Below are 26,566 nucleotides of genomic sequence, written 5' to 3'. Positions count from 1 at the left end.
AATGTATTGATAGAAATACCTGAATGTACTAAAATCATGAAAGTATATTTTTAAATCCAAAAAGTAAGGTACAAAGCAGTAAATATGTTACGTTAACATTTATGAGAAAAGGTGAGAACTTTATGCATAAAATTTCTCTGAAGGATATTAAAAGTGATTATATACATTAGTTAACTCCAGAGAGTAAATTATGTGGCTGAGAAAAAGACTGAGAAAGAGACAATCTTTTAAACTTTTAAAATTCGAACCATGTGAATGTTTATCTAATCAAAATAAGTAAATAAAAAAGGAAAGGGTCTAATAGTCAGATGCTAGGTTAAAGAAGAAAATGTTTAAGTGGTATTATTCATGGCATCTATCTAAACTTCCAGGTCAAAGAAGAGATACTAATAGTCTTTTTGATTCTGGTATAATGAACAGTTTTAGATCATGACTTAATCTAAAAATCTAAAGTGCCAGGATTTGAGAGAACCAGAGATAATTTCTTAATATAAAAAAAGGAAGAATGCAATGGGATTGCTGCAATGGGAAGATCTTGATTCAGATCTTTGGAAGAAAGATAAAACAAAATAAAAATAATAGGAACAAAATAAAAATCTGAAGGTGGATGGAAACTGGTCATAGAAAACCAGAAAAGAGAAACTTCAGGAAAGAAGTATGAAAAATAAAGAAATCTAGCTTAGAAAAATAGATTTTTCAGAGGCTTGGGGAACTAGTAGGATGAATACAATGGAAAGAATATCTAAGAAATAAAGAAGTTAGCTTGGATGCTTTTTTTTTATTAAGGTATCATTGATATACACTCTTATGAAGGTTTCACAGGAAAACAGTGAAAAACACCCTTATTATCGAGTCCCCCCACCCATACCTCATTGCAGTCACTGTCCATCAGTGTAGTAAGATGCCACAGAGTCCCTGTTTGTCTTCTCTGAGCTACATTGTCTTCCCTTCTCCCTCCCTCACCCCTCCCCTTTGGTAACCACTAGTCCCCTCTTGGAGTCTGTATGTCTGCTGCTATTTTGTTCCTTCAGTTTTGCTTCGTTGTTATACTCCACAAATGAGGGAAATCACTTGCTATTTGTCTTTCTCTGCCTGACTTATTTCACTGAGCATAATACCCTCTAGTTCCATGTTGTTGTAAATGGTAGGACTTGTTATTTTCTTATGGCTGAATAGTATTCCATTGTGTATATGTACCACCTCTTTTTTATTCATTCATCTACTGATGGACACTTAGGTTGCTTCCATTTCTTGGCTATTGTAAATAGTGCTGCGATAAACATAGGAATGCATATGTCTTTTTCAAACTGGGATGCTGCATTCTCAGGGTAAATTCCTAAGAGTGGAATTCCTGGGTCAAATAGTATTTCTATTTTGAGTTTTTTAAGGAGCCTCCATACTGCTTTCCATAATGGTTGAACTAGTTTACATTCCCACCAGCAGTGTAGGAGGGTTCCCCTTTCTCCACGTCCTTGCCAACATTTGTTGTTGTTTGTCTTTTCGATGATGGTGATGATCCTTACTGGTGTGAGGTGATATCTCATTGTGGTTTTAATTTGCATTTCCCTAATAATTAGCAATGTCGAGCATCTTTCCATGTGCCTGTTGGACATCTGAATTTCTTAGCTTGGATGCTTTTTTAAACAGGCATTTCTGTGGGTACAAATTCTGCCTATATACAGGAAAGGTAACAAGATACCAGACTGGCTAAACTCTTTGAGTTTTAAAGTACAGTTGACCCTTGAACAATGCAGGGGTTGGGGTGCTGACCCCCATAGAGAGAAAATCTGTGTGTAACTTTTGACTCCCCCAAAACTTAACTAAGATAATCCACTGTATATGAAATGGGTCAATTAACTTGAGATGCAACAAAGAGTAGAGAAGTAGAAAAGAAATGGGAGGGTTGTTGGGTTTAACAGAGAAAAAAGAGCTAACAGAGGGTGAATTAGCTGCTCTACTGGTCCCTGCCAGGGTTGACACCTGCCTGCAGATGGATCAGGTGCCCTCTGGGAGGGGTGCACTTTGAAAGGGCAAAAGTTTCCTGCCTCCTTCCTCTGAGTTGCCCAACCTGGTCCTTGGCTCCTCTGCTCCTCTCAAATCCCAGCTTTTCTCTCTGATCTGGAGGAGAGTGGTGGGGAGAGCACAGTGCTAAAAACATCAGATTCATGGGTTTGATTCTTGCACAGGTCACTATGTATGATGTTTTTCTTTTTCCATTTCTATCAACCACATCACCCACGGAATATGCTGCCTTATGTCCAATTACAGATATGTAAATTTGTTGAATAAAACCTGAGTATAAGTGGGTCTGCACAGTTCAAACCCATGTTGTTCAAGAGCCAACTATAATTCAAAATGCAAACTAGAAAGCCAAAAAGTAAAAATCAGGCCATATTATTAAGATGATGTCAGAGAAATAGTATGGTTGAAGAACGACAAGGTTAAAAAGTGAACTCTAATACAGAAAATCAAAAAAAAGCCAATCAAACTAACAAGTTTATAGTGAACTACTAAATGTTGAAGACTATGTCCTAAGAGTTCTCTTTAAGCTTCCTATTGCATTTTTCAAAAGCCTACAAAGTATTAAATTAGGAAAAAAAAATTTATCCCAGGTATTAAAGAAGAAAACATTATAATCAATGACCATGAGAAGGCAGGAACTTTTATTGTTGATTTTACTTCTTTTATCCCAACTCAACCTCCATTAATCACTTCTTCTTAATGTTAAAAATCAACACTTTTACACCAATATGGAGTCCATATGTGAAAATGGGTGGTAAATAAAACAAGGGAAAGAAATGACCATAAAATGTTTTAAAAAAGTTAGATGATGTCATCAAATCAGCATCTTAGGAAACTTTTAGAACTTTCTATAAATAACAGTAATAATGGCAGCAAATGTTTGAGTGGCACATACCATGAATTTTACAATAGGCTGGTCACTGTGCTAACTAGTTTACATAAATTAACTTACTTATTCATCCTCATAAACCTAAGACAAAAAGGATATGTATATTATTTTACAGATGAGGAAATGGGTGCTAGAAGTTAAAGGACTTATCCAAGGTCATATGACTTACAGTGCCATTTTTATTACTTGGGAAGGGGAGGTCACAAAAACATCCTTTTCAACTTCAAACTAGGAAAGATGGAAATAAGATAGTCTTTTGAGAGTTAAGATTGTAAAAATCAGCACAGTTGAACCTTCCTCCTCCTTGGCTTCCAGGATAACATGCTTTCCCTAGGGACTCCCACCTATTCTCCTTGTCTATTCTTTCTGTCTCCTTTGGGTAGAGTTGGAAAAGAAATATGTATTCTCTGAATGCTGAAACACCTCAGTTCTTGGTCCCAGGCCCTCTTCTCTCTCCGCCTTCTTTCTCTCCAAGTGCTATTATCCAGTTATCCCATTTCATGGCTCTATAAAACCAGTGGTTTCTCAAGCTTTTTAGTCTCAAGACCCCTTAACACTATTAAAAATTATTGAGGATCCCAAAAGATCCTCAATATGGGACTCTTTAAAGGGGTTATAGCTATTTATATTTACCACATTAGAAATTCAAACAAATATTTCATTTAAAAAATAATAAAAATGATGAGTTAGTACATTTTAAATGAAAAGTAACTATATTTTCCAAGACAAAATAATTTACTGAGAAGAATGGTATTGTTTTACATTTTTGCAAAGCTCTTTTCTATCTAGCATCATGGAAGACTACTGGGTTCTTATATATACTTTCATATCTAGTCTGTTGTGATATGTTATTTTGGCTGAAGTATATATAGAAAATCTAGCTTCACAAAGATAAATAGTTGGAATAGGGAAGAGTATTTTAATAGCCTTTTCAGATAGTTATAGATATCCTTCTTTTATACTGTACCAAAACTGGACAAGTAATGGTTTCTTAAAGTTACAATGTGGAAATTGAAAGCACATAAATGAAGTACTGGTACCCGCTACATTCATGTATTGGCCTATTTTGCATTATGTATGGATGTTTTACCCACTCATGATTTTGTTACATCATACACTGGTCATTTTGAAAACAGTGACTTACTTAATATTTATAATATAACAGTATTGATATTTGTTAATATCACCAAAGAGCTCATCAAAAAAGTCTTTTAAGTACTGAGACGCTACCAATCTCATAGTGGCAGATATGTTTTCCTTTTTTTTTTTCTTAAAAGCTCAAATATTTGGCAACAAATACTGTTAGTTGTTTTCTTGAAGTGACAGCTCACTTCATTTTAAAGAAAGTGTCTGCCAAATATCCGTATTTGAGTAACTGTAGTTTTTGTCTGCAAGTCATTTTTTTCAGATGGTGCTCCATGAAAAAAGTGGCTAGTTGAGCTTGCAACTCAAACAACTGCACAAGCGCTTTCTCTCATGACAACCTTCACAGTTCAGTATGCAGCAGCAGTACTTTATGGGTTCTTCCCTTTTATTATACAGAATACTAAAGGAGGGATTTATAAGAATGGGAAGAAATACTAGAGCATGTTTGTGTGTTGATAAGAGAAGAAGGCATTGCTGATTTAGGAGAAGGACAATAACTGAAGGAGATCCCTCTGTGATCCCACAGAACTACTCCAGTTCCTGCCGCAATTCTCTGCTTCCTTTTGCAAACAAAGTTTTTCAAGAGTCATATATACAATTCAATAAAGCTGGAAAAAAAACCCAAAACAAAACAAAATGACTTTGAAGGGAGGAAGTGAGGGGATTAGAAAGATGTTATTCTTCCTCTAATCTCCTGAAATGACTCCCCATTGGTTAAAATCAACCAGAAGACAGAGGACCAGACTGACCACTAATGTATCTGCAAGTCAGTTGCCCAGGCAATGAGCTGAAAGAAAGTTGAACAGCAGACACAGAAGGGCAAGAGAAGATATCTTTTAAAGTTTACCCTTTTTGCTGCTTATATCCTATCTTTTCTTTCACCTGGGGGAAAAGTTTTTAATAAATAATTAATTTCCACCACCCTCTTAAAAACAAAGGAACAAAGAAGAGTTGTCTGTACTTGTTGTTGCTGTGACTTCACCTCCAATTCCTTTCTTAACCCCTCCAGTCTAGCCCATACTCCTACCACTCCAATAAAAGTGCTCTGGTCAAGACCAGATTTTACCTCCCAGAGGCACTGAGTAGAACTTACCACCCCTTTCCTGAAATCCTCTCATTATTTGGCCTTTATACTCTTGTGGTCCAGTTTTCTCCCCATGTCCAGAGGTGCCTCCCAGTTGGTAATGCCAACTGCCTACCCAACATCTCTACAAAGCTCTCTAGCTTTCCAGATCCAACCTTAACATGCCCAATCCCCAATTTCCCCCAAAACCTATTTTTCTCCTAGTATTCTTTTTTCCATCTGCTCTTACTTTTTTAAGTCTCCCAAGTGGCAAAGCTGGGATTTAAACTAGGTTTGCTTTTTTTTTTCTTAAACATTTAAGCCTATGTGCATTCCTTCATACAATGCACTGCTACATAGGTCCTGAGCAAGGTGGCCTTTAGGCAAGAGCAGGTTGAAACAGTTCACCTTAACATAGTTTTGTATTTGAATTCCAAACCTTGGGAAACAGTAGATGGGATCCCATTTTGTGTTCATAGACATTTCCAAGTCTATTCTGGACAAAATTATCAAACTGGGAAGAGATGGTGAGACAAATGTGGGTTGTGTCGAGGCACAGCTTAAAGGAGAAGCCCAGCCAGCCAGTGGTCACTGTCTACTCAGTACACACTAGAGAAGGGTTTCTTGACCTTGACATTGTGGGCATTTGGCGCTGCATAACCTCCGTTGAACATCTCTCATTACACTGTGCACTGCAGGATGCTCAGCAGCATCCCTGCCCTCTATCCATTACGTGCCAGCAGCATCCTTTTGGTTTTGAAACCAAAATTCTTTCTGGATGTTGCCAAATGTCCCCTTGGAGGTAAACTCTTCCACAACCCACCACAAGCTGCACTAGAAAGATGTACTTTGAGTTAAATTCTGAAGGAAATACGGAGATAAACTTTTAAAAAATAGAGTAAAAGCTATTATTTATTAAAAAATTATGTTTTCAAAGAATTTTTAGAGACATGGGAAAATAATCATTATATAAAAGTGTATATAAAAGGGTTTTCCATTCCCTGTATGGCCCCGGAAGATGACTGGTTAGCCAGAGACGGGTAAGATTCCTCAAGGGAGGAACAACCTAAGACAGGCACAGTCGCAGGGGGGTCATCAGGTGAGAAATTGGGGATCAACAGAGGTGAGGCTTAGAACCTCACCCCCCCGTTCTGAGAGAAATCTTCTGCATATGTGGATGTTTTATTGCCCTTGTCTAGCTTGGATTAACACATAGTCTACAGGCACACACCTAATCATCTACATTTGCTCTCTTACAACACTAAACTATGTTTTCTACCTTTATGTTGTATCTACCTACCACTTCAGCATTTTATTAAAAATAATAAAGAGAGAAATGTGGTATCCACATATAAATCAAGTATAAAAATCAAATGTGTATTCATATTTGAACTGACTGTTTATAGTTCATAATGCATGAGCAAAACCAAAAGTTTCTGTGATGACTGCCCTTGTACTGTTCACCATGTAACTTAGTCACTATGTAAGAATTTGTTCTCCATGTAAGAACTTATTCGTTATGCTTCAGAAGATTGGAGACTGACGAAAATTAGGCTTGGGGTGGATTAATGATTGTGCATTGAGCATTGACTCCCCTATACAGAATTTTATTGTTGTTAACAACCATTTGATCAATAAATATGAGAGATGCCCTAACAACAACAACCAAAAAAAAAAGTACACACTTCCAATTGTAAAATAAATAAGTAACCGGGATGTAATGTATAGCATAAGGAATATAGTCAAAATATTGTAACAACTTGGTATGGTGATAGCTGGTACCTAGAATTATCATGTATATAAATGTTGAATCACTGTGTTGTACACCTGAAACTAATGTAATGTAATACTGTGTGTCAACTACCCTTCAATAAAAAATAATTATCTAAAAAAAATAAATAAATAAAAAATAATAATAAAAGGGTTTTCCAAACTGTGTAAATGGTATGAGCCCAATTTTGTAGGAAAAAAATTTACTTAAGTATGGAAAAAAACTGGAAGACTTAAGAGTCATAACTGTTATTTATTTAACTAGTTTACTATGATCCAGGCACTGTATTAGTGCTTCACACAAATCTTATCATTTAATTATCACAGCAATTCTCAGTTATTGCTCTATTTTACAGATCAGGAAACTAGGATCACTTTGCACAAGACTATATAGCTGTGGAGAATATAGATATTGAAGCTAAATTTATTTAGTTCTAATGCCTATCTCTGAATTAGTATTCTGCTTCATAATATACCAAAGGTAGTATACCAAACATTAACAGTGTTTATCTCTAGATGGTAAAATTAAAAGTGGTTTTGTTTTCTTCTTTGTATTTTCCTGTCTACGGCATTTTCTACCATATTTTCTACAAATTTTCTACTGTGATATATATTATTTCTATAATCAGAAAGAAATTTTTTGAAGTTGTGAAGACTACTTGGTAACATGGGGAAAAGGATTGCTATATGTTAACTTTAAAAAAAATACAAAATTCCATATAAAGTATGATTAAAATTATGTAAAAATATGCAGGAAATAAAAGGAAGTATATGAAATCTAATAGTAATTGTATTAGGGAGGTAGGATTAAGAAGTAATTTTTTTGTTTTGTTTTGTTATCATTAATCTACAATTACATGCAGAACATTATGTTTACTAGGCTCCCCCCTTCACCAAGTCCCCCCCCACAATTCCCATTACAGTCACTGTCCATCAGCATAGTAAGATGCTATAGAATCACTACTTGTCTTCTCTGCTAAGAAGTAATTTTTACTTATCTTTTTCCATGTTACTATTAATGTAGTTCTATTTTATAATGGGTAAAAGCTTATAATTAAAAGAAAGTAATAACCATCTATAATACTACTACCTGGAGATAACATTATTACCATTCAGTAAATTTCTTTCTAGCCTTTTTCTAAGATCAACACGATGACTTAGAAACACTAATTTGAAGGAAACAAAGAATTCTTACTCAACCTATAGATAACACTAAGTTGGAAAGCACAGCTAAAAGTTGGATCCAAAACATGATCTTGTGGACAGAAAGGGAATGGAATGGAACTAACATTTTGGAGTGTCTCTGTGTCAGACACAATGAAAAAGCTGAACTTCTGGAATGAAGGCCTGGCTCCCATTGACCGGATGGGACAACACTGAACAAGGTGCTTGTTCTTTCTAAACCTTTTTGGGTCTCTATGAAAAACACTCTGTAAACTCCAATTCCTGTACAAAGGTAAGAATCATTACTCTGTAGGCCAATAATAAAACAGCAATATACAATTCAACAATCTTTTTCCAAGCACAAAGTAAATAATATGACCTAAAACTAATTTCTGTGTGACCATATCAATCACTAATCTTGATTCAGATTTACCTGCTTAATAAAACGGCTGGAAAGGAGATGTAACCTTCAGGGAAAAATTGTTTATGCCTTGAATAATACCAAGAAAGTTCTATGCAGGCAGAGAATGGAGAAACAGCCATGTGCATCTAGGATACAAATGGAGCTCTTACCTGCAGCTCTGCTTCCAGGCCCAGCCGTCTGATAAAGGGGTCAGTGACATGGTAACGCCGCTCAAAGCTCAGAGCACCCCGCTCCTGGGGGACAGAAACAAACTCATAGTTTCATTGATTCAATTCAACATGACTATGTGCCATTATATATCCAGCACTATATATATATATCCACCAAAGAGGCTAGTAAAGATAACAAGAAATTGGCCTGCTGGAGCTTGTACTATACTTGGACAGGTATTAGTGAGTAACAGAAGAGTATATAATTAAGCACTAAGCTGTGCTTGCTGGGTGTTTACAAAAAATAAAAAAAGGAAAGAAAATAATTGGAAATAACAAATAAGGAATATGTTTCCATATTTAGGCCAGAGAGGGTAGATTATCTTTAGGACTCATAATGTGGGAGACTAACAAAGGAAAATAATAATTTGCATGGTCCCTCCAACTCCATGATTTTGTGCCTCTAGGAAATGATCCTTGCCCTTGAGTGCCACCCAGTCTAATGAAACCACAAAAAATCCCACAAATGGACAAAGCTCCAAGATTCAGAGATACATAGAAAAATACATGAACACAGACTAATGTGCACCAAGTACATGGTTCATATAGAGACATACACTCAATCCTTGTGGATGACTACAGCTCACACTGCATGCCATTTAATTTTACAAAGATGTTTAATTAAAAATGTTTTAACATTTAACCTTTTCAAAGAACTTTCTCAAGTTCTTTGATTTCATTCTCAAGATCAGCCTGAATGAAGGCAGACAGATATTATTATCATTTTTTTCTTTTTTTTTATTAAGGTATCATTGATATAGAATCTTATGAAGGTTTCACATGAGCAACACTGGAGTTACAACATCCACCCATATTATCAAGTCCCCCCCAACACCCCATTATAGTTACTGTCCATCAGCGTAGTAAGATGCCACAGAGTCATTACTTGTCTTCTCTGTGCTATACTGCCTTCCGTGTGACCCCGTACATATGTGTGCTAATCACAGACATTATTATCATTTAATAACAGAAAACTGAGGCACAGGGAGGTAAAAATGACTAAACTCTTGTAGGTAGCTAATTAGGACAGTGGTGAGATTAAGCTCCTGACCCATCTTGGCATTCTTTCTGTAGAAACACATCATGGTTTGGTCAATTTATCAGTCCCATTAAACTCCTGTTCGCCTTTACCTAGGGTTTCCCTGCAAAGCTTGGGCTACACCTTACTAAATGAATTTGACTGCCCTGTCATCAATTCATCTCACAGTACTGGAGTGTCTTCTGTGTTAAATTGCAGAGGACAGGTACAGGCTTTGGTATGTGAGACCCTCAAAGAAGAGGAGTCTAAGCTGAATTGGTACTAAGATTCTTCCATGTTCTGTTCTACGTACAACTTATATGTACAACATGAAGAAGCTATATGTACTCCTGCTCCCCTCCCTACCAAGTGCCTACACACAGACAGATGTGCACACACAAGCACAACAACACTCTGATGGCTCCCTCCTCCCCCTTCTCCATGAATCTTAGCAGCCCAGGTACAAGCACTTGGACAGAAGAGTCTCCATGAATTCCATGTTCTTGGGTAAAAGACACATGTGGGAATCAAGAGACCTTGATTCTGGATCTGCCACCAATTAGCTACATGAGTTTAGGCAAGTCACTGAATCTAGACTTCAGTTTCTTCAGCTCTAAAATGAATCTGTGGGGAAGAAAGGACTTCATGCTCTGGTTCAGAGGTCTGGGCTGCTTACCTTGATCTGCCTACGGATAAGGTCTCCAGTTATGTTGACTTTTGCCATCTTCTCTTAATGGATTCAAAAGAAGGAAGCTATAGAGGGATCTTCAGGACCCTTGAGCATTCCAGCCAAGCCCAGGTCCACAAGACACACATTTAATTATCTGGGGAAAAAAAAAAATCAAACTTTGAGAAATGGAATAAGGTAGCATCGGAGCCCTGATTCCACCCCTAGAATAGCCCACCAGCTCACCAGTGAATTCAGTATTGCCTGTGATTTATGACATGGTGAGCTGGCCCTGCTCCACAGTGTTGAAGAATCTCCGGAGGGTGAAGTGGGTAGGGGCAGACAGTGACTCACAACCCCAGGAAGTATTGGAACAAACACTGAAGGAGTTATGTATGCTTCACCAGAAAATGGGGGCTTGGATATGAGTATGAAGGAAGATGGAAGCATATACTGAAAGTAAGAACAAGGCACACAGCAAGAAAGTGGTCCAAGTTTCACTTGCTCAGTATGCATCTGTGGCAACCAATCTGAAACTTTTAATTATGCCTAAAATCCCTGACCCTCAGCTTGACTCTCCCCAAACCAAATCAAAATCACAGACAGAACACTCAGCCCTCTAACAGATTCACAGAATCAAAGAGTGGACAGGAAATGTAATGGTGACCATGTCCAAGAGCCAATCTGATAAAGAAATCCCTCTTCAAGATACTGATAAGTAGACTTTCAGCATCATGACCTCCTGAAACAACTTACTTCGTTGTTGTACAACTCAGATGGTTAGAAAGACCGAGTAATCTCAAACACAAAATACATGACATTTAAAAACTTCATATTTCAAGCATATTAATTATAGATTTTATAAGAGCAAAAGAATTAAAGCCATCCAAGTTCCCAATGATAAAGGAATGGCTAAATAATGTATAGCCATATGACATTAAGTAGCATTAGAAATGCTACTTATGAAGGAAAAAAACTTACATCACAGCAAATGTTTATATAATGATGCTTTTTCAATAAATACTATTATCAAAGTTATGTTTAAAAAAGGAAATATAAAAAAAAATAGTCATATCTGGATAACAGTATGAGTGATTTTTTCCCTTCTATTTTTTGATGCTTTTAATTATTTCTATTAAAGCACATTAATTTTGCAATCAAAAAGAAAAAAGCACTAGAGAAAAAAATTAACCACTAGGTTTTAAAAGAAAGTTCTGCCTCTTGTAAGCAACCTACGTGACTACTGACGAATAAAAAATAAGTGAACAACAAAATAAGACAGAAACAGATTCATTGCAACAGGAAACAAACCACTGGTCATCAGAGTTGGAAGGGGTTGTGGGGAGAGGCAAAATAGGTGAAGGGGATTAAGAGGTAAAAACTTACAGTTGTAAGTTAAATAATTTATGGAGATGAAAAGTGTACCATAGGGAATATAATCAGTAATACTGTAATAACTTTATATGGTGACAGATGGTAGCTACACTTATTGTGGTTAGAATTTCATAATGTATATAAATGTCAAATCACTATGTTGTACACCTGAAACCAATAAATGTCAACTATACTTAAAAAAAAAGTTCTGTCCACCTTTTTGTCCTGGTTCCACTTCTGGAGCCAAACAGGAGGTCTAGTTTTTCTTCCCTATGATGGCCCCTTGTGCTGTGATGATGGCTCTTAGGGCCCATCAGATTCCCTGACAACTCTAAACCAGCAGGACCTCCTGAGGCCACTTCTGAATCTCCTGGCCATGGCTTTCCATCAGCTGGTCTCCTACAAATTCCTAGTACACCCACCTGAAATCATACCTTCTCCACCTGATCTGTGAAGAGACTCCTTCCTTTCTTCCAGCACTTAACTCTCAGATGAAAGTCTCTATATAAATACTATGTTAATGTTTTCTTTTCTTTAGTGCTATGCACACAGTAGGATAATAAAAAGCTTGCTGCCTGATTAGATGCTGCCATTCAGCTGGAGTTTTTGGGTCATATGCCTACATGACCTATTTTGGGATCATTAGCTCTTAAAAGGGCAAGAACCTTTCCTTACAGTGTAGAAGCCATCTAGCACTGCATCTTAGGGAGCATTACCAGGGAGATAAGGAAGTCACTGGCACTACTTAGGCTCACAAAACCTGCGAGGACCAAGAACAACCAGGGATGCCAACTGAGAACAACTAGTTTCATAATGGCTTTTCCAGCAGCCTCTTAAAAATGTGAATTTGAACAAACTGACATAAACTAGACACTGGTATGCAATTATGTTGATGGCTCTGGTTTGTGATATAATGGTCAAAGCCAAAACAATAGTAATTTCCCTGATAATCACCTAGAACATCGGGTAAGGCTTATTATAATGGAAAGAACACCAAAGTCAGTAAGTATCTCTGGTATTAAGCAAGACCAGTTATGTGGCCTCAGTCAAGTCTTTTAATCTAAGCAGGCCCTCATTCCTGTGACTCACAGGCACAGGAAGCATTGGAACAAACACTGAAGGGGCCATGTATGCTTCACCAGAAAAAGGCTCCTCATTCTTTACCTAGAACACCTTTTTCTTTGGAAGACTCCTGGGAAGGTCAAGTGAAATAATGTAAGTAAAAAGTTTTTAAATTTTATTTCGAAAATAATATAAATATTTTTATCTGCTAAGCAATACTAAGTTGCCAAATATTATGCACTTACTATGTACTGGGAATTGTGCTAAGTACTTTATATTTATTTATTCATTCAAACAAATGAGAACAAGAAGCTTCTACGATATGCCAGGTACTATTCCAGGCCCAGGGGATAAAGCAGTGAACAAAACTTGAAAGTGAAAACAAGTTCCTTACTTTCATGGTACTTACATTCTGGCAGAGGGGGTAGACAATAAACAATAATATAAGACTATATCCAGCAGTGAAAAGTGCTATGATGAAAATAAAACAAGTTGATATGAGAGTGACTTGTGGTCAAAGAAGTACTGCACCTTTGTGGAGTTTGCTGGCTGCTCAGCATTTGAACCCCTTCCTACATTTTGGGAACTCCCCATGTAATGAGTCTTGTGGAGACAGAATGCAGAGTGCCCCCCCACTATAAAGTGAGAATGGTGGAAACCAAGATTCTCTTTCTGAGGTTCTCTTATAGCTAGAGTGTGTGCATATGGCCCAGATGATGCCAACCAAACTGGTCCCAGACTTTATCTGGACTCTTATCAAAGAATCAGAGGACCAAAGAGGGTCCATGCTGACAGAAAGGTGTGACTATTGTGGCCATTAAGGCCAGTCAGCTGGTGGTAGTAGTGTAAGCTGTGTATGTAGCAGCAGCAAGCTCAGGGACTAGTTCTGCAGATGATTTTGGCTGAGGGTCCTGGCTGCTACCCAGTTTTCCTTGTTCCAGTCTAGTCAAGCCTGGCTTTGTGGCCTTCCCTGACATTTTGTGAGTTTCCCTAATATCCTTTCAAAAATCAGCCAGAGTTGGTTTTTGTTACTTACAACTACAAATCCTGCTTGACATAGAGGTGCTCTCTGAGAAGATGACATTTAAAATGAACATGAATGCAAGAAGTGGCAAAGAACTAGAGGAGAACCATTCTGAGGAAAGAGAGCAACTAGTAGTAAGGCTGCAGTGGAAAACTGGTTCAAAAAGCTTATATCATTTTACAGATGAGGAAATAGAGTTATGGACATGAAACTATTTTCACAATGTCACACAGCTAATAAATTGGAGCTGGAGCAGGGACACAAACCCAGGGCTATATGCATACTCTTAACCACTATGTTTGTATGGATAAATTACATTGGTAATTTATTAGAATAATCATCATTATGAGAAACCACCAAAAGGGCCAACTAAATTTACTCATTTCTTAAAACATTAAGTGGGTTTTCACCAAGTACCAAGCACTATGCTAGACATGGGGAAATACTGAGAGGAAAGACATAGTATCTATAATTAGAAAGCACAGAATCAAAGTCAAGGGACTTTAGCTAAGATTGGTGTGTGGCTTGGAAATACTAAAAGGTGTAAGAGGGTAAAAGCAGAGAAATCAGAAGCAAAAAAAAACCCCACGACAGTTCAGATAAATGGTAAAATGGAAACTGGGATTTAAAACAATTATCAGGCTGGCAGGAAGAGATATAAAAATCATAATGTCAAATTTAATACAACTTGTGCTCAGTTAGTGCTTTGGTGAACATTTCTGTTCTCATGCTGAGAAGATATGATAGCACAGTGGCTGATAGCTCATTCTGGAGCATAGCCCACCTTCTCCCCTCTCAAGAAAACAGGGATTCATTCAGTAACTTTCCACAAACTTTTACAGGCAGGCAGGCTTAACTGTAAACACTTTTAAGTAGAGGTTATTTTTAAAGGTTCACATCAGAAGGGAAATACTCTCAAATCTACAAGGAGAATAACTATTTTCATAATTCAGTTCAAAGTCTCTCAAATACAGGTAATCAGAAAAATTAATAGTTATTTGACTATAAAGAGATTTAATCATGATCAAATTCTAAAAGCATTATTTTAAGGAGAGTTCTGAAATGGTTAATTCTACAGCGTAAAGAACTCATAGATATGGAATAATGAGAGATTTGGAATTGATAAAGGAAATTATATATGTATATGTATGATTAAGCACTAGAAAAGCCTACAAGGGGATTTTTATCTCCACTGCAGTATGCAAATTATACAATGCTCAGTTCTGCTGAGAAGCAAAAAGAAATAAGTGACTTTAAGAATCCCTAAGATAAAATTTTCAAAGCTTATGGTGCCAGGCACTATGCTAGACTTTGAAAATATGGCAAAATAGACTTTGAAAAATACAAGCCAAAAGCAGACGCTTCTCTTCAAGAGCACACAATATAGTTGTCATTAGTTGAATATCAATGACACCAAGGCTACTGTAGAACTCCACAGAGGGACTGAAAAAGGCTAATTTAACTGAATGATCAAAATGACTAGCTAGGACAGTAAATTCAGAAGAACAACATGGAATAAATTACATATTGTTCATACTCATTTATTCATACATCTTAGAAGAAAGCACACAAATGACAGCAGGAGAATCTACACATATGACAATAGAGCAAGAAAGACAACTTGGAAATCACTAATGAAAAATAAGGACTTGAGCAGACTGCAAGCAACTGTTAATACACATTCTTCATTCTAAGGATAGCACAATTAACTGAATACACCCTTATTTTCACACTTAAAGCTTTAATAACATCGAGGGCTAATTTGCTTGCAGAACATAAAAGCTCAATAAAAAGTTTCTCTAGCTAAAGATTTAACATGGCATCTACTGTAATTTAGGACATTGTAGGCCAGCTCTAGTTGATAATGAAAAGGAGGAAGGAAGCCAATTTCTAGGAGAAATGTAAAAATACCTAACACACAAGAGGAAAACATACAATGTTATAAGGAAAATATGAGCTGCTATACAGATGTTACACCTCCCAAAAGGTATTCTATTCCTGGAGCTCCAAAATGCCTAGCATGTCATCACTTAACCCGATGCCTTCCACAAACTTTTAACTAAGGCTACTGGGAACTTCCATGGGCATATCTCTGCTACTATAAAGGAAGCTAATAGGAAAATAAAATTCAATTAATAGCTCAATTTGGAGGAATTAATCTACTTCATAATACAAAGGGCACCAGTAATATGATAGCCTGAGGTTGACAACCCTTGGAACAAAGTTTACCCGGCAAAGATTACTCATCAAGGACTGAATGGTAGTATCTAAACAAATATAAGGAACTACCCATTTCAGGTGTGCCTTAGTCCTTGTTTGGGCTCTGGTTAATGTAACAGAAAGAGCAGCAGATTTAAAATATGTACTTAGGCACCTCGGCCTGAATTCTAGTCGTCTCATTGTGCCAGATAGTACCTGCTTGGGCAAGTTACTTAACCTTTTTGTTTCAGTTTCCTCACTTGTAAAATGGGGGTGCAACCTACTTCAGTGGGTTGTTGTGAGGAACAAATGATTAAGTACCTATGAAAGTACAAAACAGTACCTGGATTGTAGTAGGTGCTCAACAGATGTTTGCCAAATCTGAATTCTACTAAGGCCTGATAACTCCTGTTACCTATGTTAGTGGCATGGTTACAATATTTCTCCCTTACTTCCTTCCATACCAGAGGTAAAGCTGACATTGGGGATTCCATTGAGGATAGTGGGGCTCAGAGAGTAGGGTATCTTTATCATCTTTGCTAGCTTTGATCTGCAAGATCAGGAGGAAAAAAATGACTTCGTTAAAAACAAATGAACTCCATAAAAAATGTGTACAAGAATGTTTACAGCAACATTATTCACAATAGCTAAAAAGTAGAAACAAGCCAAATGTTCAACTGATGAATGTATAAATAAAATGTGATATGTCCATATAATGGAATGTTACTTGGCCATAAAATGGAATGAAGTACTGATACATGCTGCAACATGGATGAACCTTGAAGATAATATGCTAAGTAAAAGAAGCCTACATACAGGTTTCTCCAACTATTAGAAAGCAGAGTGTTCCCAGGAAAACTATTGTAAGCTGAAATGGCTTAAAGCAAAACAATTCCACTAATATATATGGCAGATTGTTGAGCATTCCCAGCCCCCCAAAATACCCACTTTTTGTTTTTTCTGATACCTTAGGACAGATCTTGCTAATGGATGCACAAAATAAACTAGTATAAAGTGTTGAATGCTCACCCAGTTCAAAGCTCTGGCAGCCTGATGCTGAGATGCCGAGTGTAGTTCCCAGGGCAGGAGGTTGGTGGGACCCCTCTTGCTGCTGAGTGCTCACTGCCTCTAGGTTCGCTGCAAAACAAATGCTAAATGCTACCTTCATTTTTCACTTTTTTCATAAAAGTGAAAATCCTTTTAGAACTTCTTTTGGTTAGCAAAAACAGGCACTAACGTAGGTCTTTTGCACAAGTGAAGTGACATAGCATGAACTTTCAGTAAGCAGGGGATATCTGTAATTCCACTTATGTGAAATGTCCAGAGTAGGCAAATCTATTGAAATAGAAAGATCTGTGGTTTCTTGAGGATGGAGGGGCTAGGGGATAGAGGAGTGATAGCTAAAGGAAGTATTTCCTTTAAAAAAAAAAAAAAAAAGGAAATGAAATTCACATAGCATAAATCATTTTAAAGTTCAGAGGTATTATTAAATTCAGAATGTTATGACTTTGTTAAAAACAAAGGAACTCCATACAAATATTTGTACAAGAATGTTTACGGCAGCATGTTGTGCAACTACTACCTGTACCTAGATCCGAAACATTTCCATCACCCCCAAAGAAAATCCTATATCCATTAAGTAGTCAGTCCCTATTCACTCCTCCCCTAGGACCTGGCAACCACCAATTTATTTTCTGTATATATAAATTTACCTATTCTAAACTTTTCATATAAATGGAATCCTACAATATGTGGCTTTTTGTATCTGGCTTCTTTCACTGAGCATGAAGTTTTGAGGTTCACCTATGTTGTAGCAGGTATCAGTACTTCATTCCACCTTACGGCTGAGTACTAGTCCATTGCAGTGCTATGCCACTTTGTATTTATTCATTTATTGCCTACTGTGAATACTACTGCTATTAACATTTGTGTACAAGTATCTGTTAGAGTACCTGTTTTCAATGCACTTGGGTATATACCTAGGAGTGGAATTGCTAGGTCTTATGGTAATCCTAGGTTTAACTTACTGAGAAATTGCCAAACTGTTTTCCATAGCAGCTGCACCACTTTACAATCTCACCAGCAGTATACAAGGGTTCCAATTTTTCCACATCCTTACAAATACTTGCGTTTCTTTTTTTTTAAATTATAGCCAGCCTAGTAAGTATGAAGTGTATTTCATTGTGGTTTAGGGTTTCCTTTTGAGGTGATGAATGTTCTAAAATTCTAAAAGTGGTGATTGTTACCCATTATCTGTGAGTATACTAAAAAACATTAAAATTGTGCACTTTAAATGGGTGAATTGTATGGATATGAATTATATCACAATAAAGTTATTATATTAAAAAAATGACTGGTACAGGCAACAATATGGATGAATCTCACAGATTCTGAGCAACATAAGCCAGACATAAAATAGTTCATATGATATGATTTCATTTATATGAAGTTCTAGAATAGGCAAAACTACAGCACACATACAAAAAGTCGAAGTGTTAGCTCAGGGCATGGAGATTGATAAGGAAAAGACACCTGAGAACTTTTATTGTGATGGAAAGATTCTATATATAGATGGGATTATGGTTACGTGGGTATTAGGGATATGGGCTACGTGGGTATATCCACTGGTCAAAACTGTACACTCAAGATTAGTGCATTTTAATGTTTGTAGATTTTCCAAAAAATAAAATGGGGGGTGAGAAGCAGGGGGAGGTATAGAAGAAACAAGAATGGCAGAATGTTACAGTACTGAAATAGGATGATGGGTGCCTGGGGGTTTCACTATTCTTGGTTTATATAATTTGGAATTATCTCTAATACAGACCTTTTAAAAATCTTTCTTCACAATTATAGAGTCTTTCAAATCATGGAAGACTGAGTAATGAAATTGAAAACTGTAAACTATTAATCATATATAGTTAAAAAATCAAGTTCAAGACATATATATGACCATCTTAGACTTGGGGAAAAGACGACAAACTGAAAAGTATACCTATCTTAAATGCTATAACAAGGGCATGCACCAAAAATGTTAGCCAGTGGTTAACTCTCTGGTAGGACAACAGTGACATATTTTTCTTTCACTTCCTCTGTATTTTCCAAGTATTCTACTGTAAACATTTATTGTTTTTATAATAATATAGAAATAGCCATTAGGAGCCAGCTTTGGACCAAAAGAAACTTGAGATTGGATCTGGATCCACTACACACTAGGTTGTATGATCTTGGGCAAAATTATTTACCTTTAATCTCCTGGATTTTTTTTTTCTTGTATTTTTACCTCCCATCTATATGGAAGGTATATGTAATAATATCTATCTCATAAGGTTATTGGGAACTTTAATAAGCATTGTACCTGCACAATATCTGGCATGTGGTAAGTGCTCTAGAAACAGTGGCTATTCTTTTCATCTGTTATGTGAAGATAATAACAGCACCTACCTAAAGGCTGTTATGAGGATTACAAGAGATAACTGGCACACTATAAATACTAAATGTGACAATACTATTTGCAGTAAGAAAAAATGTTTAAGAAAAGCCTCCTTTCAAAAAGCTAAACACAGAGTAACCATGAATTCCACTTCTAGGTACACACCCCCAAAAAATGAAAACATATGTCCACATAAAAACTTGTACATGAATGCTCATAGCAGCATTGCTTATAGCCCAAAAGTAGAAACAGCCCAAATGTCCATCAATGGATATATAATATGTGGTACATCCATATAATGGAATATTATTCAGCTATAAAAAGGAATAAAATATTGATTCATGCTACAACAATGAAACTTGAAAACTTATCAAAGAAGCCAATCACAATAGGCCACATATTGTATGAATGCATTTATATGAGATGTCAAGACTAGGAAAAACTATATAGGAAGCAGATTAGTGGTTGCCTAGGTTTTAGGGCAGAGATGGGAGTGACTGGGAGTTGGTGGTGATAGCTAATGAGTTTCTTTTGGAGGGGTGATGAAAATGTTCTGGAATTAGGTAGTAGTGATAGTTGCACAACTTTGTGAATATATTAAAAAGTACTGAACACATACATTAAAAGGGTAGATTTTATGGTATATGAATTACATCTCAGTTACAAAGAAAATCCCAAACCCTTTCTTCCTTTCTCTACCTCAAAATCACAACTTATTATGAAAAGAAAATTTAGTTTTTTCCTTCATCTATCTCCTACTTTGAACTGTAGTTATTTATGTGGCTTTTTCTCCTTTAAGAACTAAAAGCGTCCTGAGGGCCAGCTCCTCATCTGATTCATCTATTGATCCTCCTACATCTCCAAGTAGTGATGTGGGCCTAGCAGATGCCAATAAATACTTGCTGAATGAGTAATTGCATGACTCCTTTGCATACACACAGTGTTTTATATCTATCAAAGTGCTTTGGTTCATACTTTTAATTTGAACTTCACAACAATCCTGTGAGGAAACTATTATCATCCCCATTTAACAAGGGTGAACTGAAGGCAATGTGGTACTGAGGATCAGCACTGGCCTGGGTGTAGGGTCTTGTGCTCCAGGTCAGGCTCTGTCTCTGCCTGCCTGTGTGACCCTGAGTGAGGCATTTCACAGTCAGCCTATTCTCCCATCTGTAAAATGAGAGGTAGACTCCAAGATGAGCTACAAAACCCCCTCTGATGCTACTATCCTATGATTCTGAGGACATTCTGCTAGGTAGCAGTAGAGTGGAGACCAGAGTCATCCATATTCTTTATCCTCTGGACATGCTGCCTCCCACTGAGGGGAGGTGCCCCCTGCCAGAGTGACAACTGACTCCCTTTCAACATTTTGAATTATGCAAAAGATGTATATGTTTCCTTTCACTCTATTTGCAATGGTTTTCCTACTGCAGCAATCCCACAAAGGAGAAAAAATGCACTTCCATGCATAAAGGTCACTGGAACCAGCAAAATAAAATAAATAAAAAGATTTGGGCTATTGAGTGTGACAGACATAAGGGTCAAATCCCAGGGCTGCTGCAACCTACCTTCTGTGTGACAGCATCTCCAAACCTCAGTTTCCTAATATGTACAACAGGGATGATACTGCTACTTTCACAGAGTGATGAGGAATGGAAGAGCCCCGCATGTAAAATGTCTGACACTGAGCCTGGTGAATATTTATTGAACATTCTAAGCGTTTTACAAGTGTTATCTGACAGACTCCTCATAACAACCCTATGGGACAGGTACTATCATTATCCTCATTTCACAGATGAAGGACCTGAGGCACAGAGAAGTTAATTTGTCCAAAGTTAGTCATTAAAAAGAAAGTCAAATAGATATTAAATAGTTTAACTCCAGGACCCAGGCCACTGACCACCAAAAAAATTACTATCTTTAATCAGACTGTGTCCAAGCAGTCTTGCCTAAAAGAAACTTTGTCTCTTACCATTCCTTAGGGTTAAGCTAAGGAGTCAAAATCGCCTTGACTCTGTTGGTCTCAAACACAAATTTAAGAAGTGCATTTCAGGGTCATGGGCTAAGTTGTACAAGGACAGCATCTGGGAAAGATGTGGTTGGTAGGACAGGTACATTAGCAAGCATCTTTGGAACAAAGTTCTTGGCCATCTTTGAAGCTTCTTGCTCAAATGATTTCATATGGAACTGACTGAAGCTTTCTCTGTGGAAGTCCATTCTAAGAAATGCTGTACTTTGTGGGAGGCTTCTTATGAAAACTCACCTTGATTGTCTTCTCTGCCTGAATGGTTTCTGTACTGCCATTTGAGCTTGTGAAAAAATTTCCTTGATATTTTCAGAACATTGCTTTTCAGTGATCATAGCTAATTTATCTGTCTTCTCCTAAGGCCACAAGTACTTTAAGGCAGTAGAAGGGAACAGAGAGAAAAGGGAGCATATTTTGATAATGCTGTTTTCTCTAACTGAATTAAGAGCATTTGCAGTCTTGGATTTTGCCTGTAACTTGCATCTTTCCAATCCTGCCATGATTCAAGGTACTTCTCAGAGGGAAAACTTTGAAGTTTCACCCTGTAACTTTACTCCTAGCAGAAATGTTAAGGAAAACTCAGCCAATCAATCTGGAAACACTTCCTTTCAAATTCAGTTGCAGTTTTGTTATAGCCAGATATCCGACTAAAGAAGAAACCAGGTAAGCCATTGGCACCCAAGCATTCAGGCCTCAACTGATGAAGCAAGCCTCTTGACCAGAAATGCTCGACTTCCATTCTGAGAGAGGCTCCCTAAAATGCTTAGGAATAAGCAGTTTTATGCTTTCTGAAAACAAAATTTGGGGGTTATGGACAAGGACAAAATGTTATCAAGATCCTGATCCTCACACTGCCTCTACAGTAGCTACCTGTGCAAGGTCTGAACATGTTCCACACCACACCAACCCCGCCAAGAAAATGGGGCTAATACCTCCCAGATAGCTTCAGGGAGGATTAAGGATTATTATTCTTGGCATTCAGCTCTGTCACATCTCTACCAGTCGTGACCTTGTTCATCCTAAAGTAAGATATTAAATATAAAAATGCAAACAGTGATCCCTGAATCTGACTCTACAGTAGAATGAGAATTTTCTTTCCACAAGGCCTCTGATATGCTTCCTATACTTCAACCTGTTGGGTGAATCCTCCTCTTATTCAGGCCTCAAGTTTTTGAGGCATTAGTCACTAATGCTACAAGGCCCTCTGAGGAGTCGGCAGCTATTACTAATAGCACAAAAATGAACCCCAGAACTCTCAGAGTTTCAGTTAGGCCTGAATTCACCTTGAGGAAACCAAAGTGGTGCCCCTTTATCCCCAAACACAGGCTCTTGAGGGCAATCAATAAGGGCTAGTGATAAGGGTATATTACATCATTTAGTCTTCATAAACCCATTGAAAGGTAGGTGCTGGCTTAAGTCTCACTTCACAGGTAAGGAACTGTAGTTCAGAGAAGACATGTGTTTATCCTCAGTCACAGAGTTAAGAAGGTACAGACATAGGTTCAAATATAGCCCTATTACTAATAGCTATGTAACCTCCAGCATATTTTTTAACTTTCTAGAGGCTCAGTTTCCTCATTTGTAAAGTAGGAATAATGAGAATACCTTCCTTACAGGGGATTTCTGAGGATTAAATGAGATATTGTAGGAAAAGTGTCCAGCAAGTGCCTGGCACACAGTAAGTATTCAACACATGTTAGCTTTTTACAGATCAAAATTACAGGAGTTTGACATCACTTTCACATAATAACAGAACTTAAAATACTGAAAGATCACTTAGTCCTATTATAATACCTAAGTATGAACTTCTCTACTATATCCTTGATAAGAAGTGACAAAACCTCTGCCTGAATACCTACAATGATGGGTAACTCACACCCTCACAAGGCAGCCCATTTTATTTTTAGAAAGCCAATTTCTATCAAACCAATGTCTACCCCCTTGGAATTTCCATCCTTTGATCCTAGTGCTGCCTTCCAGAATCACACAGAGAAAATCCAGTTCCCTTTCCACATGATATAGCTCTTCAAGTGTTTGAAGGTAGGCGCTGTGTTCTTCCAGCCTCTTAGCTTTGGTCCTTTCAGCTCTTCCTCATGTGTCACAGTCCCGGAGAAGACAGACCTGCATTTGAATTCTGACCCTTTCCCTTAATAACTGTGTGACCTTAAGCAAGTTATTTAACCTCTCTGAACTTGTACCTTCTTATGTATAATAGGGGAAATGATTTTACCTCAAAGGGCAGTCATGAGGGTTAAATTAGATAAAGAAAGAACAAGACCCTAGCACAAAGCCCAACATACACCAGGCTCTCAAAAAATGTCATACACCTCTTAGGATGTATTCCAATTAGTAAATATTTCTCAAAGTGAATTAGCCAGAATTAAAATATACCACCAAGGGACTGGTTTCTGATAGCAACTGGCATAGCTTGGGTTTCTGAAGAGCTGTCTTAGATAGTTAAGAAGAAAGTGCTGCCTAGCAGTTGTGTAGGTCCACTGGCAATGGCAGCGCAAAGATACTGTGGAGAATCTGGAAAGGTGAAGATGGAAGAAGAAAAGAAACAGGATGGCTCATCAAACTGGTGACCTAAAAGAAAAGGCAAGTATCACCATATTAAATGTTGTCTATGACCCCCTCTCTTTGACCCAGGACTGCACATGTGGGCCATATGCCCTAATACGGAAAGGAGAGAAGAAAAATAAAAATTTTAGTTAACTAAAGAGTAATCAGAGTCACAGTTCTGGGTTTTCCTAGCAGTTGGCTCCTCAAGATTCACAGATGTTTAGCCAGGGGCTTCAAGATCTTCATGTATTCTTCTAGATTCTGATTTCCAGGTGTGTGAAATACCTTACATAGGATGTCTCATGAGTCAATACTGACTTCCTTCAAGCTAGGAAAACTGTCAGCTGTTTGAAAACTCTAAAACTCAAAACTGGCAAAGCGTCAATCACCATAACCATTATACATATTCTCTTTCCTTCAGTGATCCCAAGAGGAGTCCCAGGCAGAAATATGGGATGTGGTTCAATTATTCTGCAGGGTTGACCCAAAGCGCTGCTTCTACAAATTGAGCTTGACTTGAACATTAGTGTCCCAAAAGAGGTTAAAAGATGGAAGGATAGCAGGACCCCAGAATTAAAGCACCATGATCACAAACTATGGTTTCCCAACTGCCAATCAAAAACAACCTTCAGTGAAGAAATCCATTGTTTGTCTCAAACTCAGCCCAAAGGAGGAGCCCTACTAGTTACTTCTAGATCTGTGATAGAGGATCTGGTTATTATACTCAACAGCTGAGGTTCAATTTAATCTCTTTAAAAGTGTAAGAACTGCAAAGAAACCAGAATTCAAACCAGGTATAGCCTTAAGTAATTTCATCACCATAGTGAACAGAGATTAGCCACTCAAGGGCTGTAACGTACAGAAAGCTTAGTGCAGGCTGCTGGGCATACCTATACCCCGGGTGGGAATTTCATAATGTTTTTGAGTCAGGTGTCGTCAGAACAGTTTTCTTCTAAAAAATGATTGAGACTTTGTTAAAAGGCAACACTTAACTGTCATTTACCGTGGTCATCTACCCCATCCTTGGGAAGAATGGGGAAGCTACAGCCACCCTACCAGGCTTCCAAACTCACAAACTTGAGAGGAAAACTTTAAAGTTGTTCTACTAGTACCGCAGCAAGTTAAATAAAGTCACAGAAGAAAAAGACATCTTTTCTTGGGCTGTTAGACATTAGTCATAAGTCCCAACACCTCTTTTCTAGAGACCCTGTTAGCTACACCTGCAGAGGAGAGTCAGAGGTCACTAAACAAATTCAACCTGGCTGACAAGGGGGCAGCTTTCAGTGACAAGAATTGGATCCTGCTGGTTCACAACTGCTTTTCTACTCCATACTTCCTATTTACCCTTTGAAGTGGGTACTGATAGCCAGGTCCCAAGTAAAGGCCCTTTGTACGGGTGCTACAGTCTCCCCGGAGGAAACACCTAGGCAGAGTTCAGTCTGGTGCCAGGATGGGCCACTGAAGGTATCTGCGGCTGCAAGAAGCCTAGACACGCACACATAGACGGACAACGGACGGACGGACGGGCACACAGACACACACGGGGTAGGGGGCAGGGAGCGAGCAAGAGAGAAGGAGAGAAGGAAACTAAGAGAGCAGATCAGGTCCACCTGCCCCCTTCTTCTTGAGACCTGCGCCAGATCAGATGTCAAACAAAAACTCCGCAAAAAAGTCCCTTGATGGGACGACTTCCATCTCTTCCTCGTTAGAGCCTCCCCAGACTCCCAGAGCCTTCTCCCACAAGTCCCGGCCAGCCCTCCATTCCCACCCCGTCCCCGGCCCACTCTGCCCTCCGCCCCAGCGAGGCCTGCCTCTTCTCCGGACACCCCGGAGCCCCGAAGCAGGAGAGCTCAGGCCCCCGGGTAGGGCTGGGGCCGGCCGAGAGCGGGCGGCCCGTGTGCCCGAGGCTGCGGAAGCCGCTCCTTGCCTCGGCGCCCTCGGAGGGCAGGGGGCGGCAGCTATCCGTACCTGTCAGGCCTTTTCCCAGGACCGGCGGCGGCGCAACTTCAGGAGCCCATGTCCGTCCGGGGGTCCCGGCCCCTCTCCCCGGAGGTGGGGCGCGGATCCCGGGGAGGGGGCTGGGGGGCCCGGGCAGCCCTAGCCCCTTCCCATGCTCCCTGCCCGGCGCCTAGCCGGGGCCGGACAGCGCCTCCGCCCGCCCCTGCGCACCGCCTCACACCGCGCTCACACACACTCACACTCCCTCGCGCGCTCTCACACACGCACTCCCCTCCCTCCTCCTCTGTTTATCTCCTCCAGCTGTCTAGGGACCCGGGAGAAGCCCGGCACCGCGCCTGCGCCACGCAGTCTCCGCCCCCGTCCCGCGCCTCACAGCCAGCGGCTACGCTACGGAGACGGCGCGCGTCGGTTTCCAGAATGGCGAGTCAGCCCCTCCACCACCCGCTCCCGGTTAACGTCTGCTGCCGGCGGCGCCTACTAACCTGCTAGTGGGGGAAGCCCTGTATGGCCGTGACCAATCCACTTCGCGGCCCGCTGGACCAGCAGCCAGTGGGCGGG

The 26,566-nt window shown here is 38.8% G+C and overlaps 1 protein-coding gene across 2 annotated transcripts in view; it reads right to left on the bottom strand.

Moving 5' to 3' along the window:
- WDTC1 (WD and tetratricopeptide repeats 1) overlaps positions 1–26,346 on the bottom strand; it is a 107,819-nt gene extending 81,473 nt beyond the window's left edge. Inside the window, exons 1-4 of one of the 2 annotated variants that reach the window (XM_036914898.2) lie at positions 26,018–26,346; positions 17,061–17,168; positions 10,382–10,529; positions 8,628–8,711 (exon numbers count right to left, since the gene is read on the bottom strand). In XM_036914898.2, coding sequence (XP_036770793.2) covers positions 8,628–8,711; positions 10,382–10,429 — 132 coding nt within the window. In that variant the 5' untranslated portion in view covers positions 10,430–10,529; positions 17,061–17,168; positions 26,018–26,346. The remainder of the gene's footprint in view (positions 1–8,627; positions 8,712–10,381; positions 10,530–17,060; positions 17,169–26,017) is intronic. The other variant, XM_036914897.2, reaches the window with a different exon arrangement.
- Between the last annotated feature and the right edge of the window lie 220 nt (positions 26,347–26,566).

The sequence above is a fragment of the Manis pentadactyla genome, chromosome 4 (assembly GCF_030020395.1).
Source record: "Manis pentadactyla isolate mManPen7 chromosome 4, mManPen7.hap1, whole genome shotgun sequence".
Taxonomy (NCBI): domain Eukaryota; kingdom Metazoa; phylum Chordata; class Mammalia; order Pholidota; family Manidae; genus Manis; species Manis pentadactyla.
The sequence above is the reverse complement of the archived record's forward strand: the minus strand, read 5'-3'. Positions and strand labels throughout refer to the sequence as shown.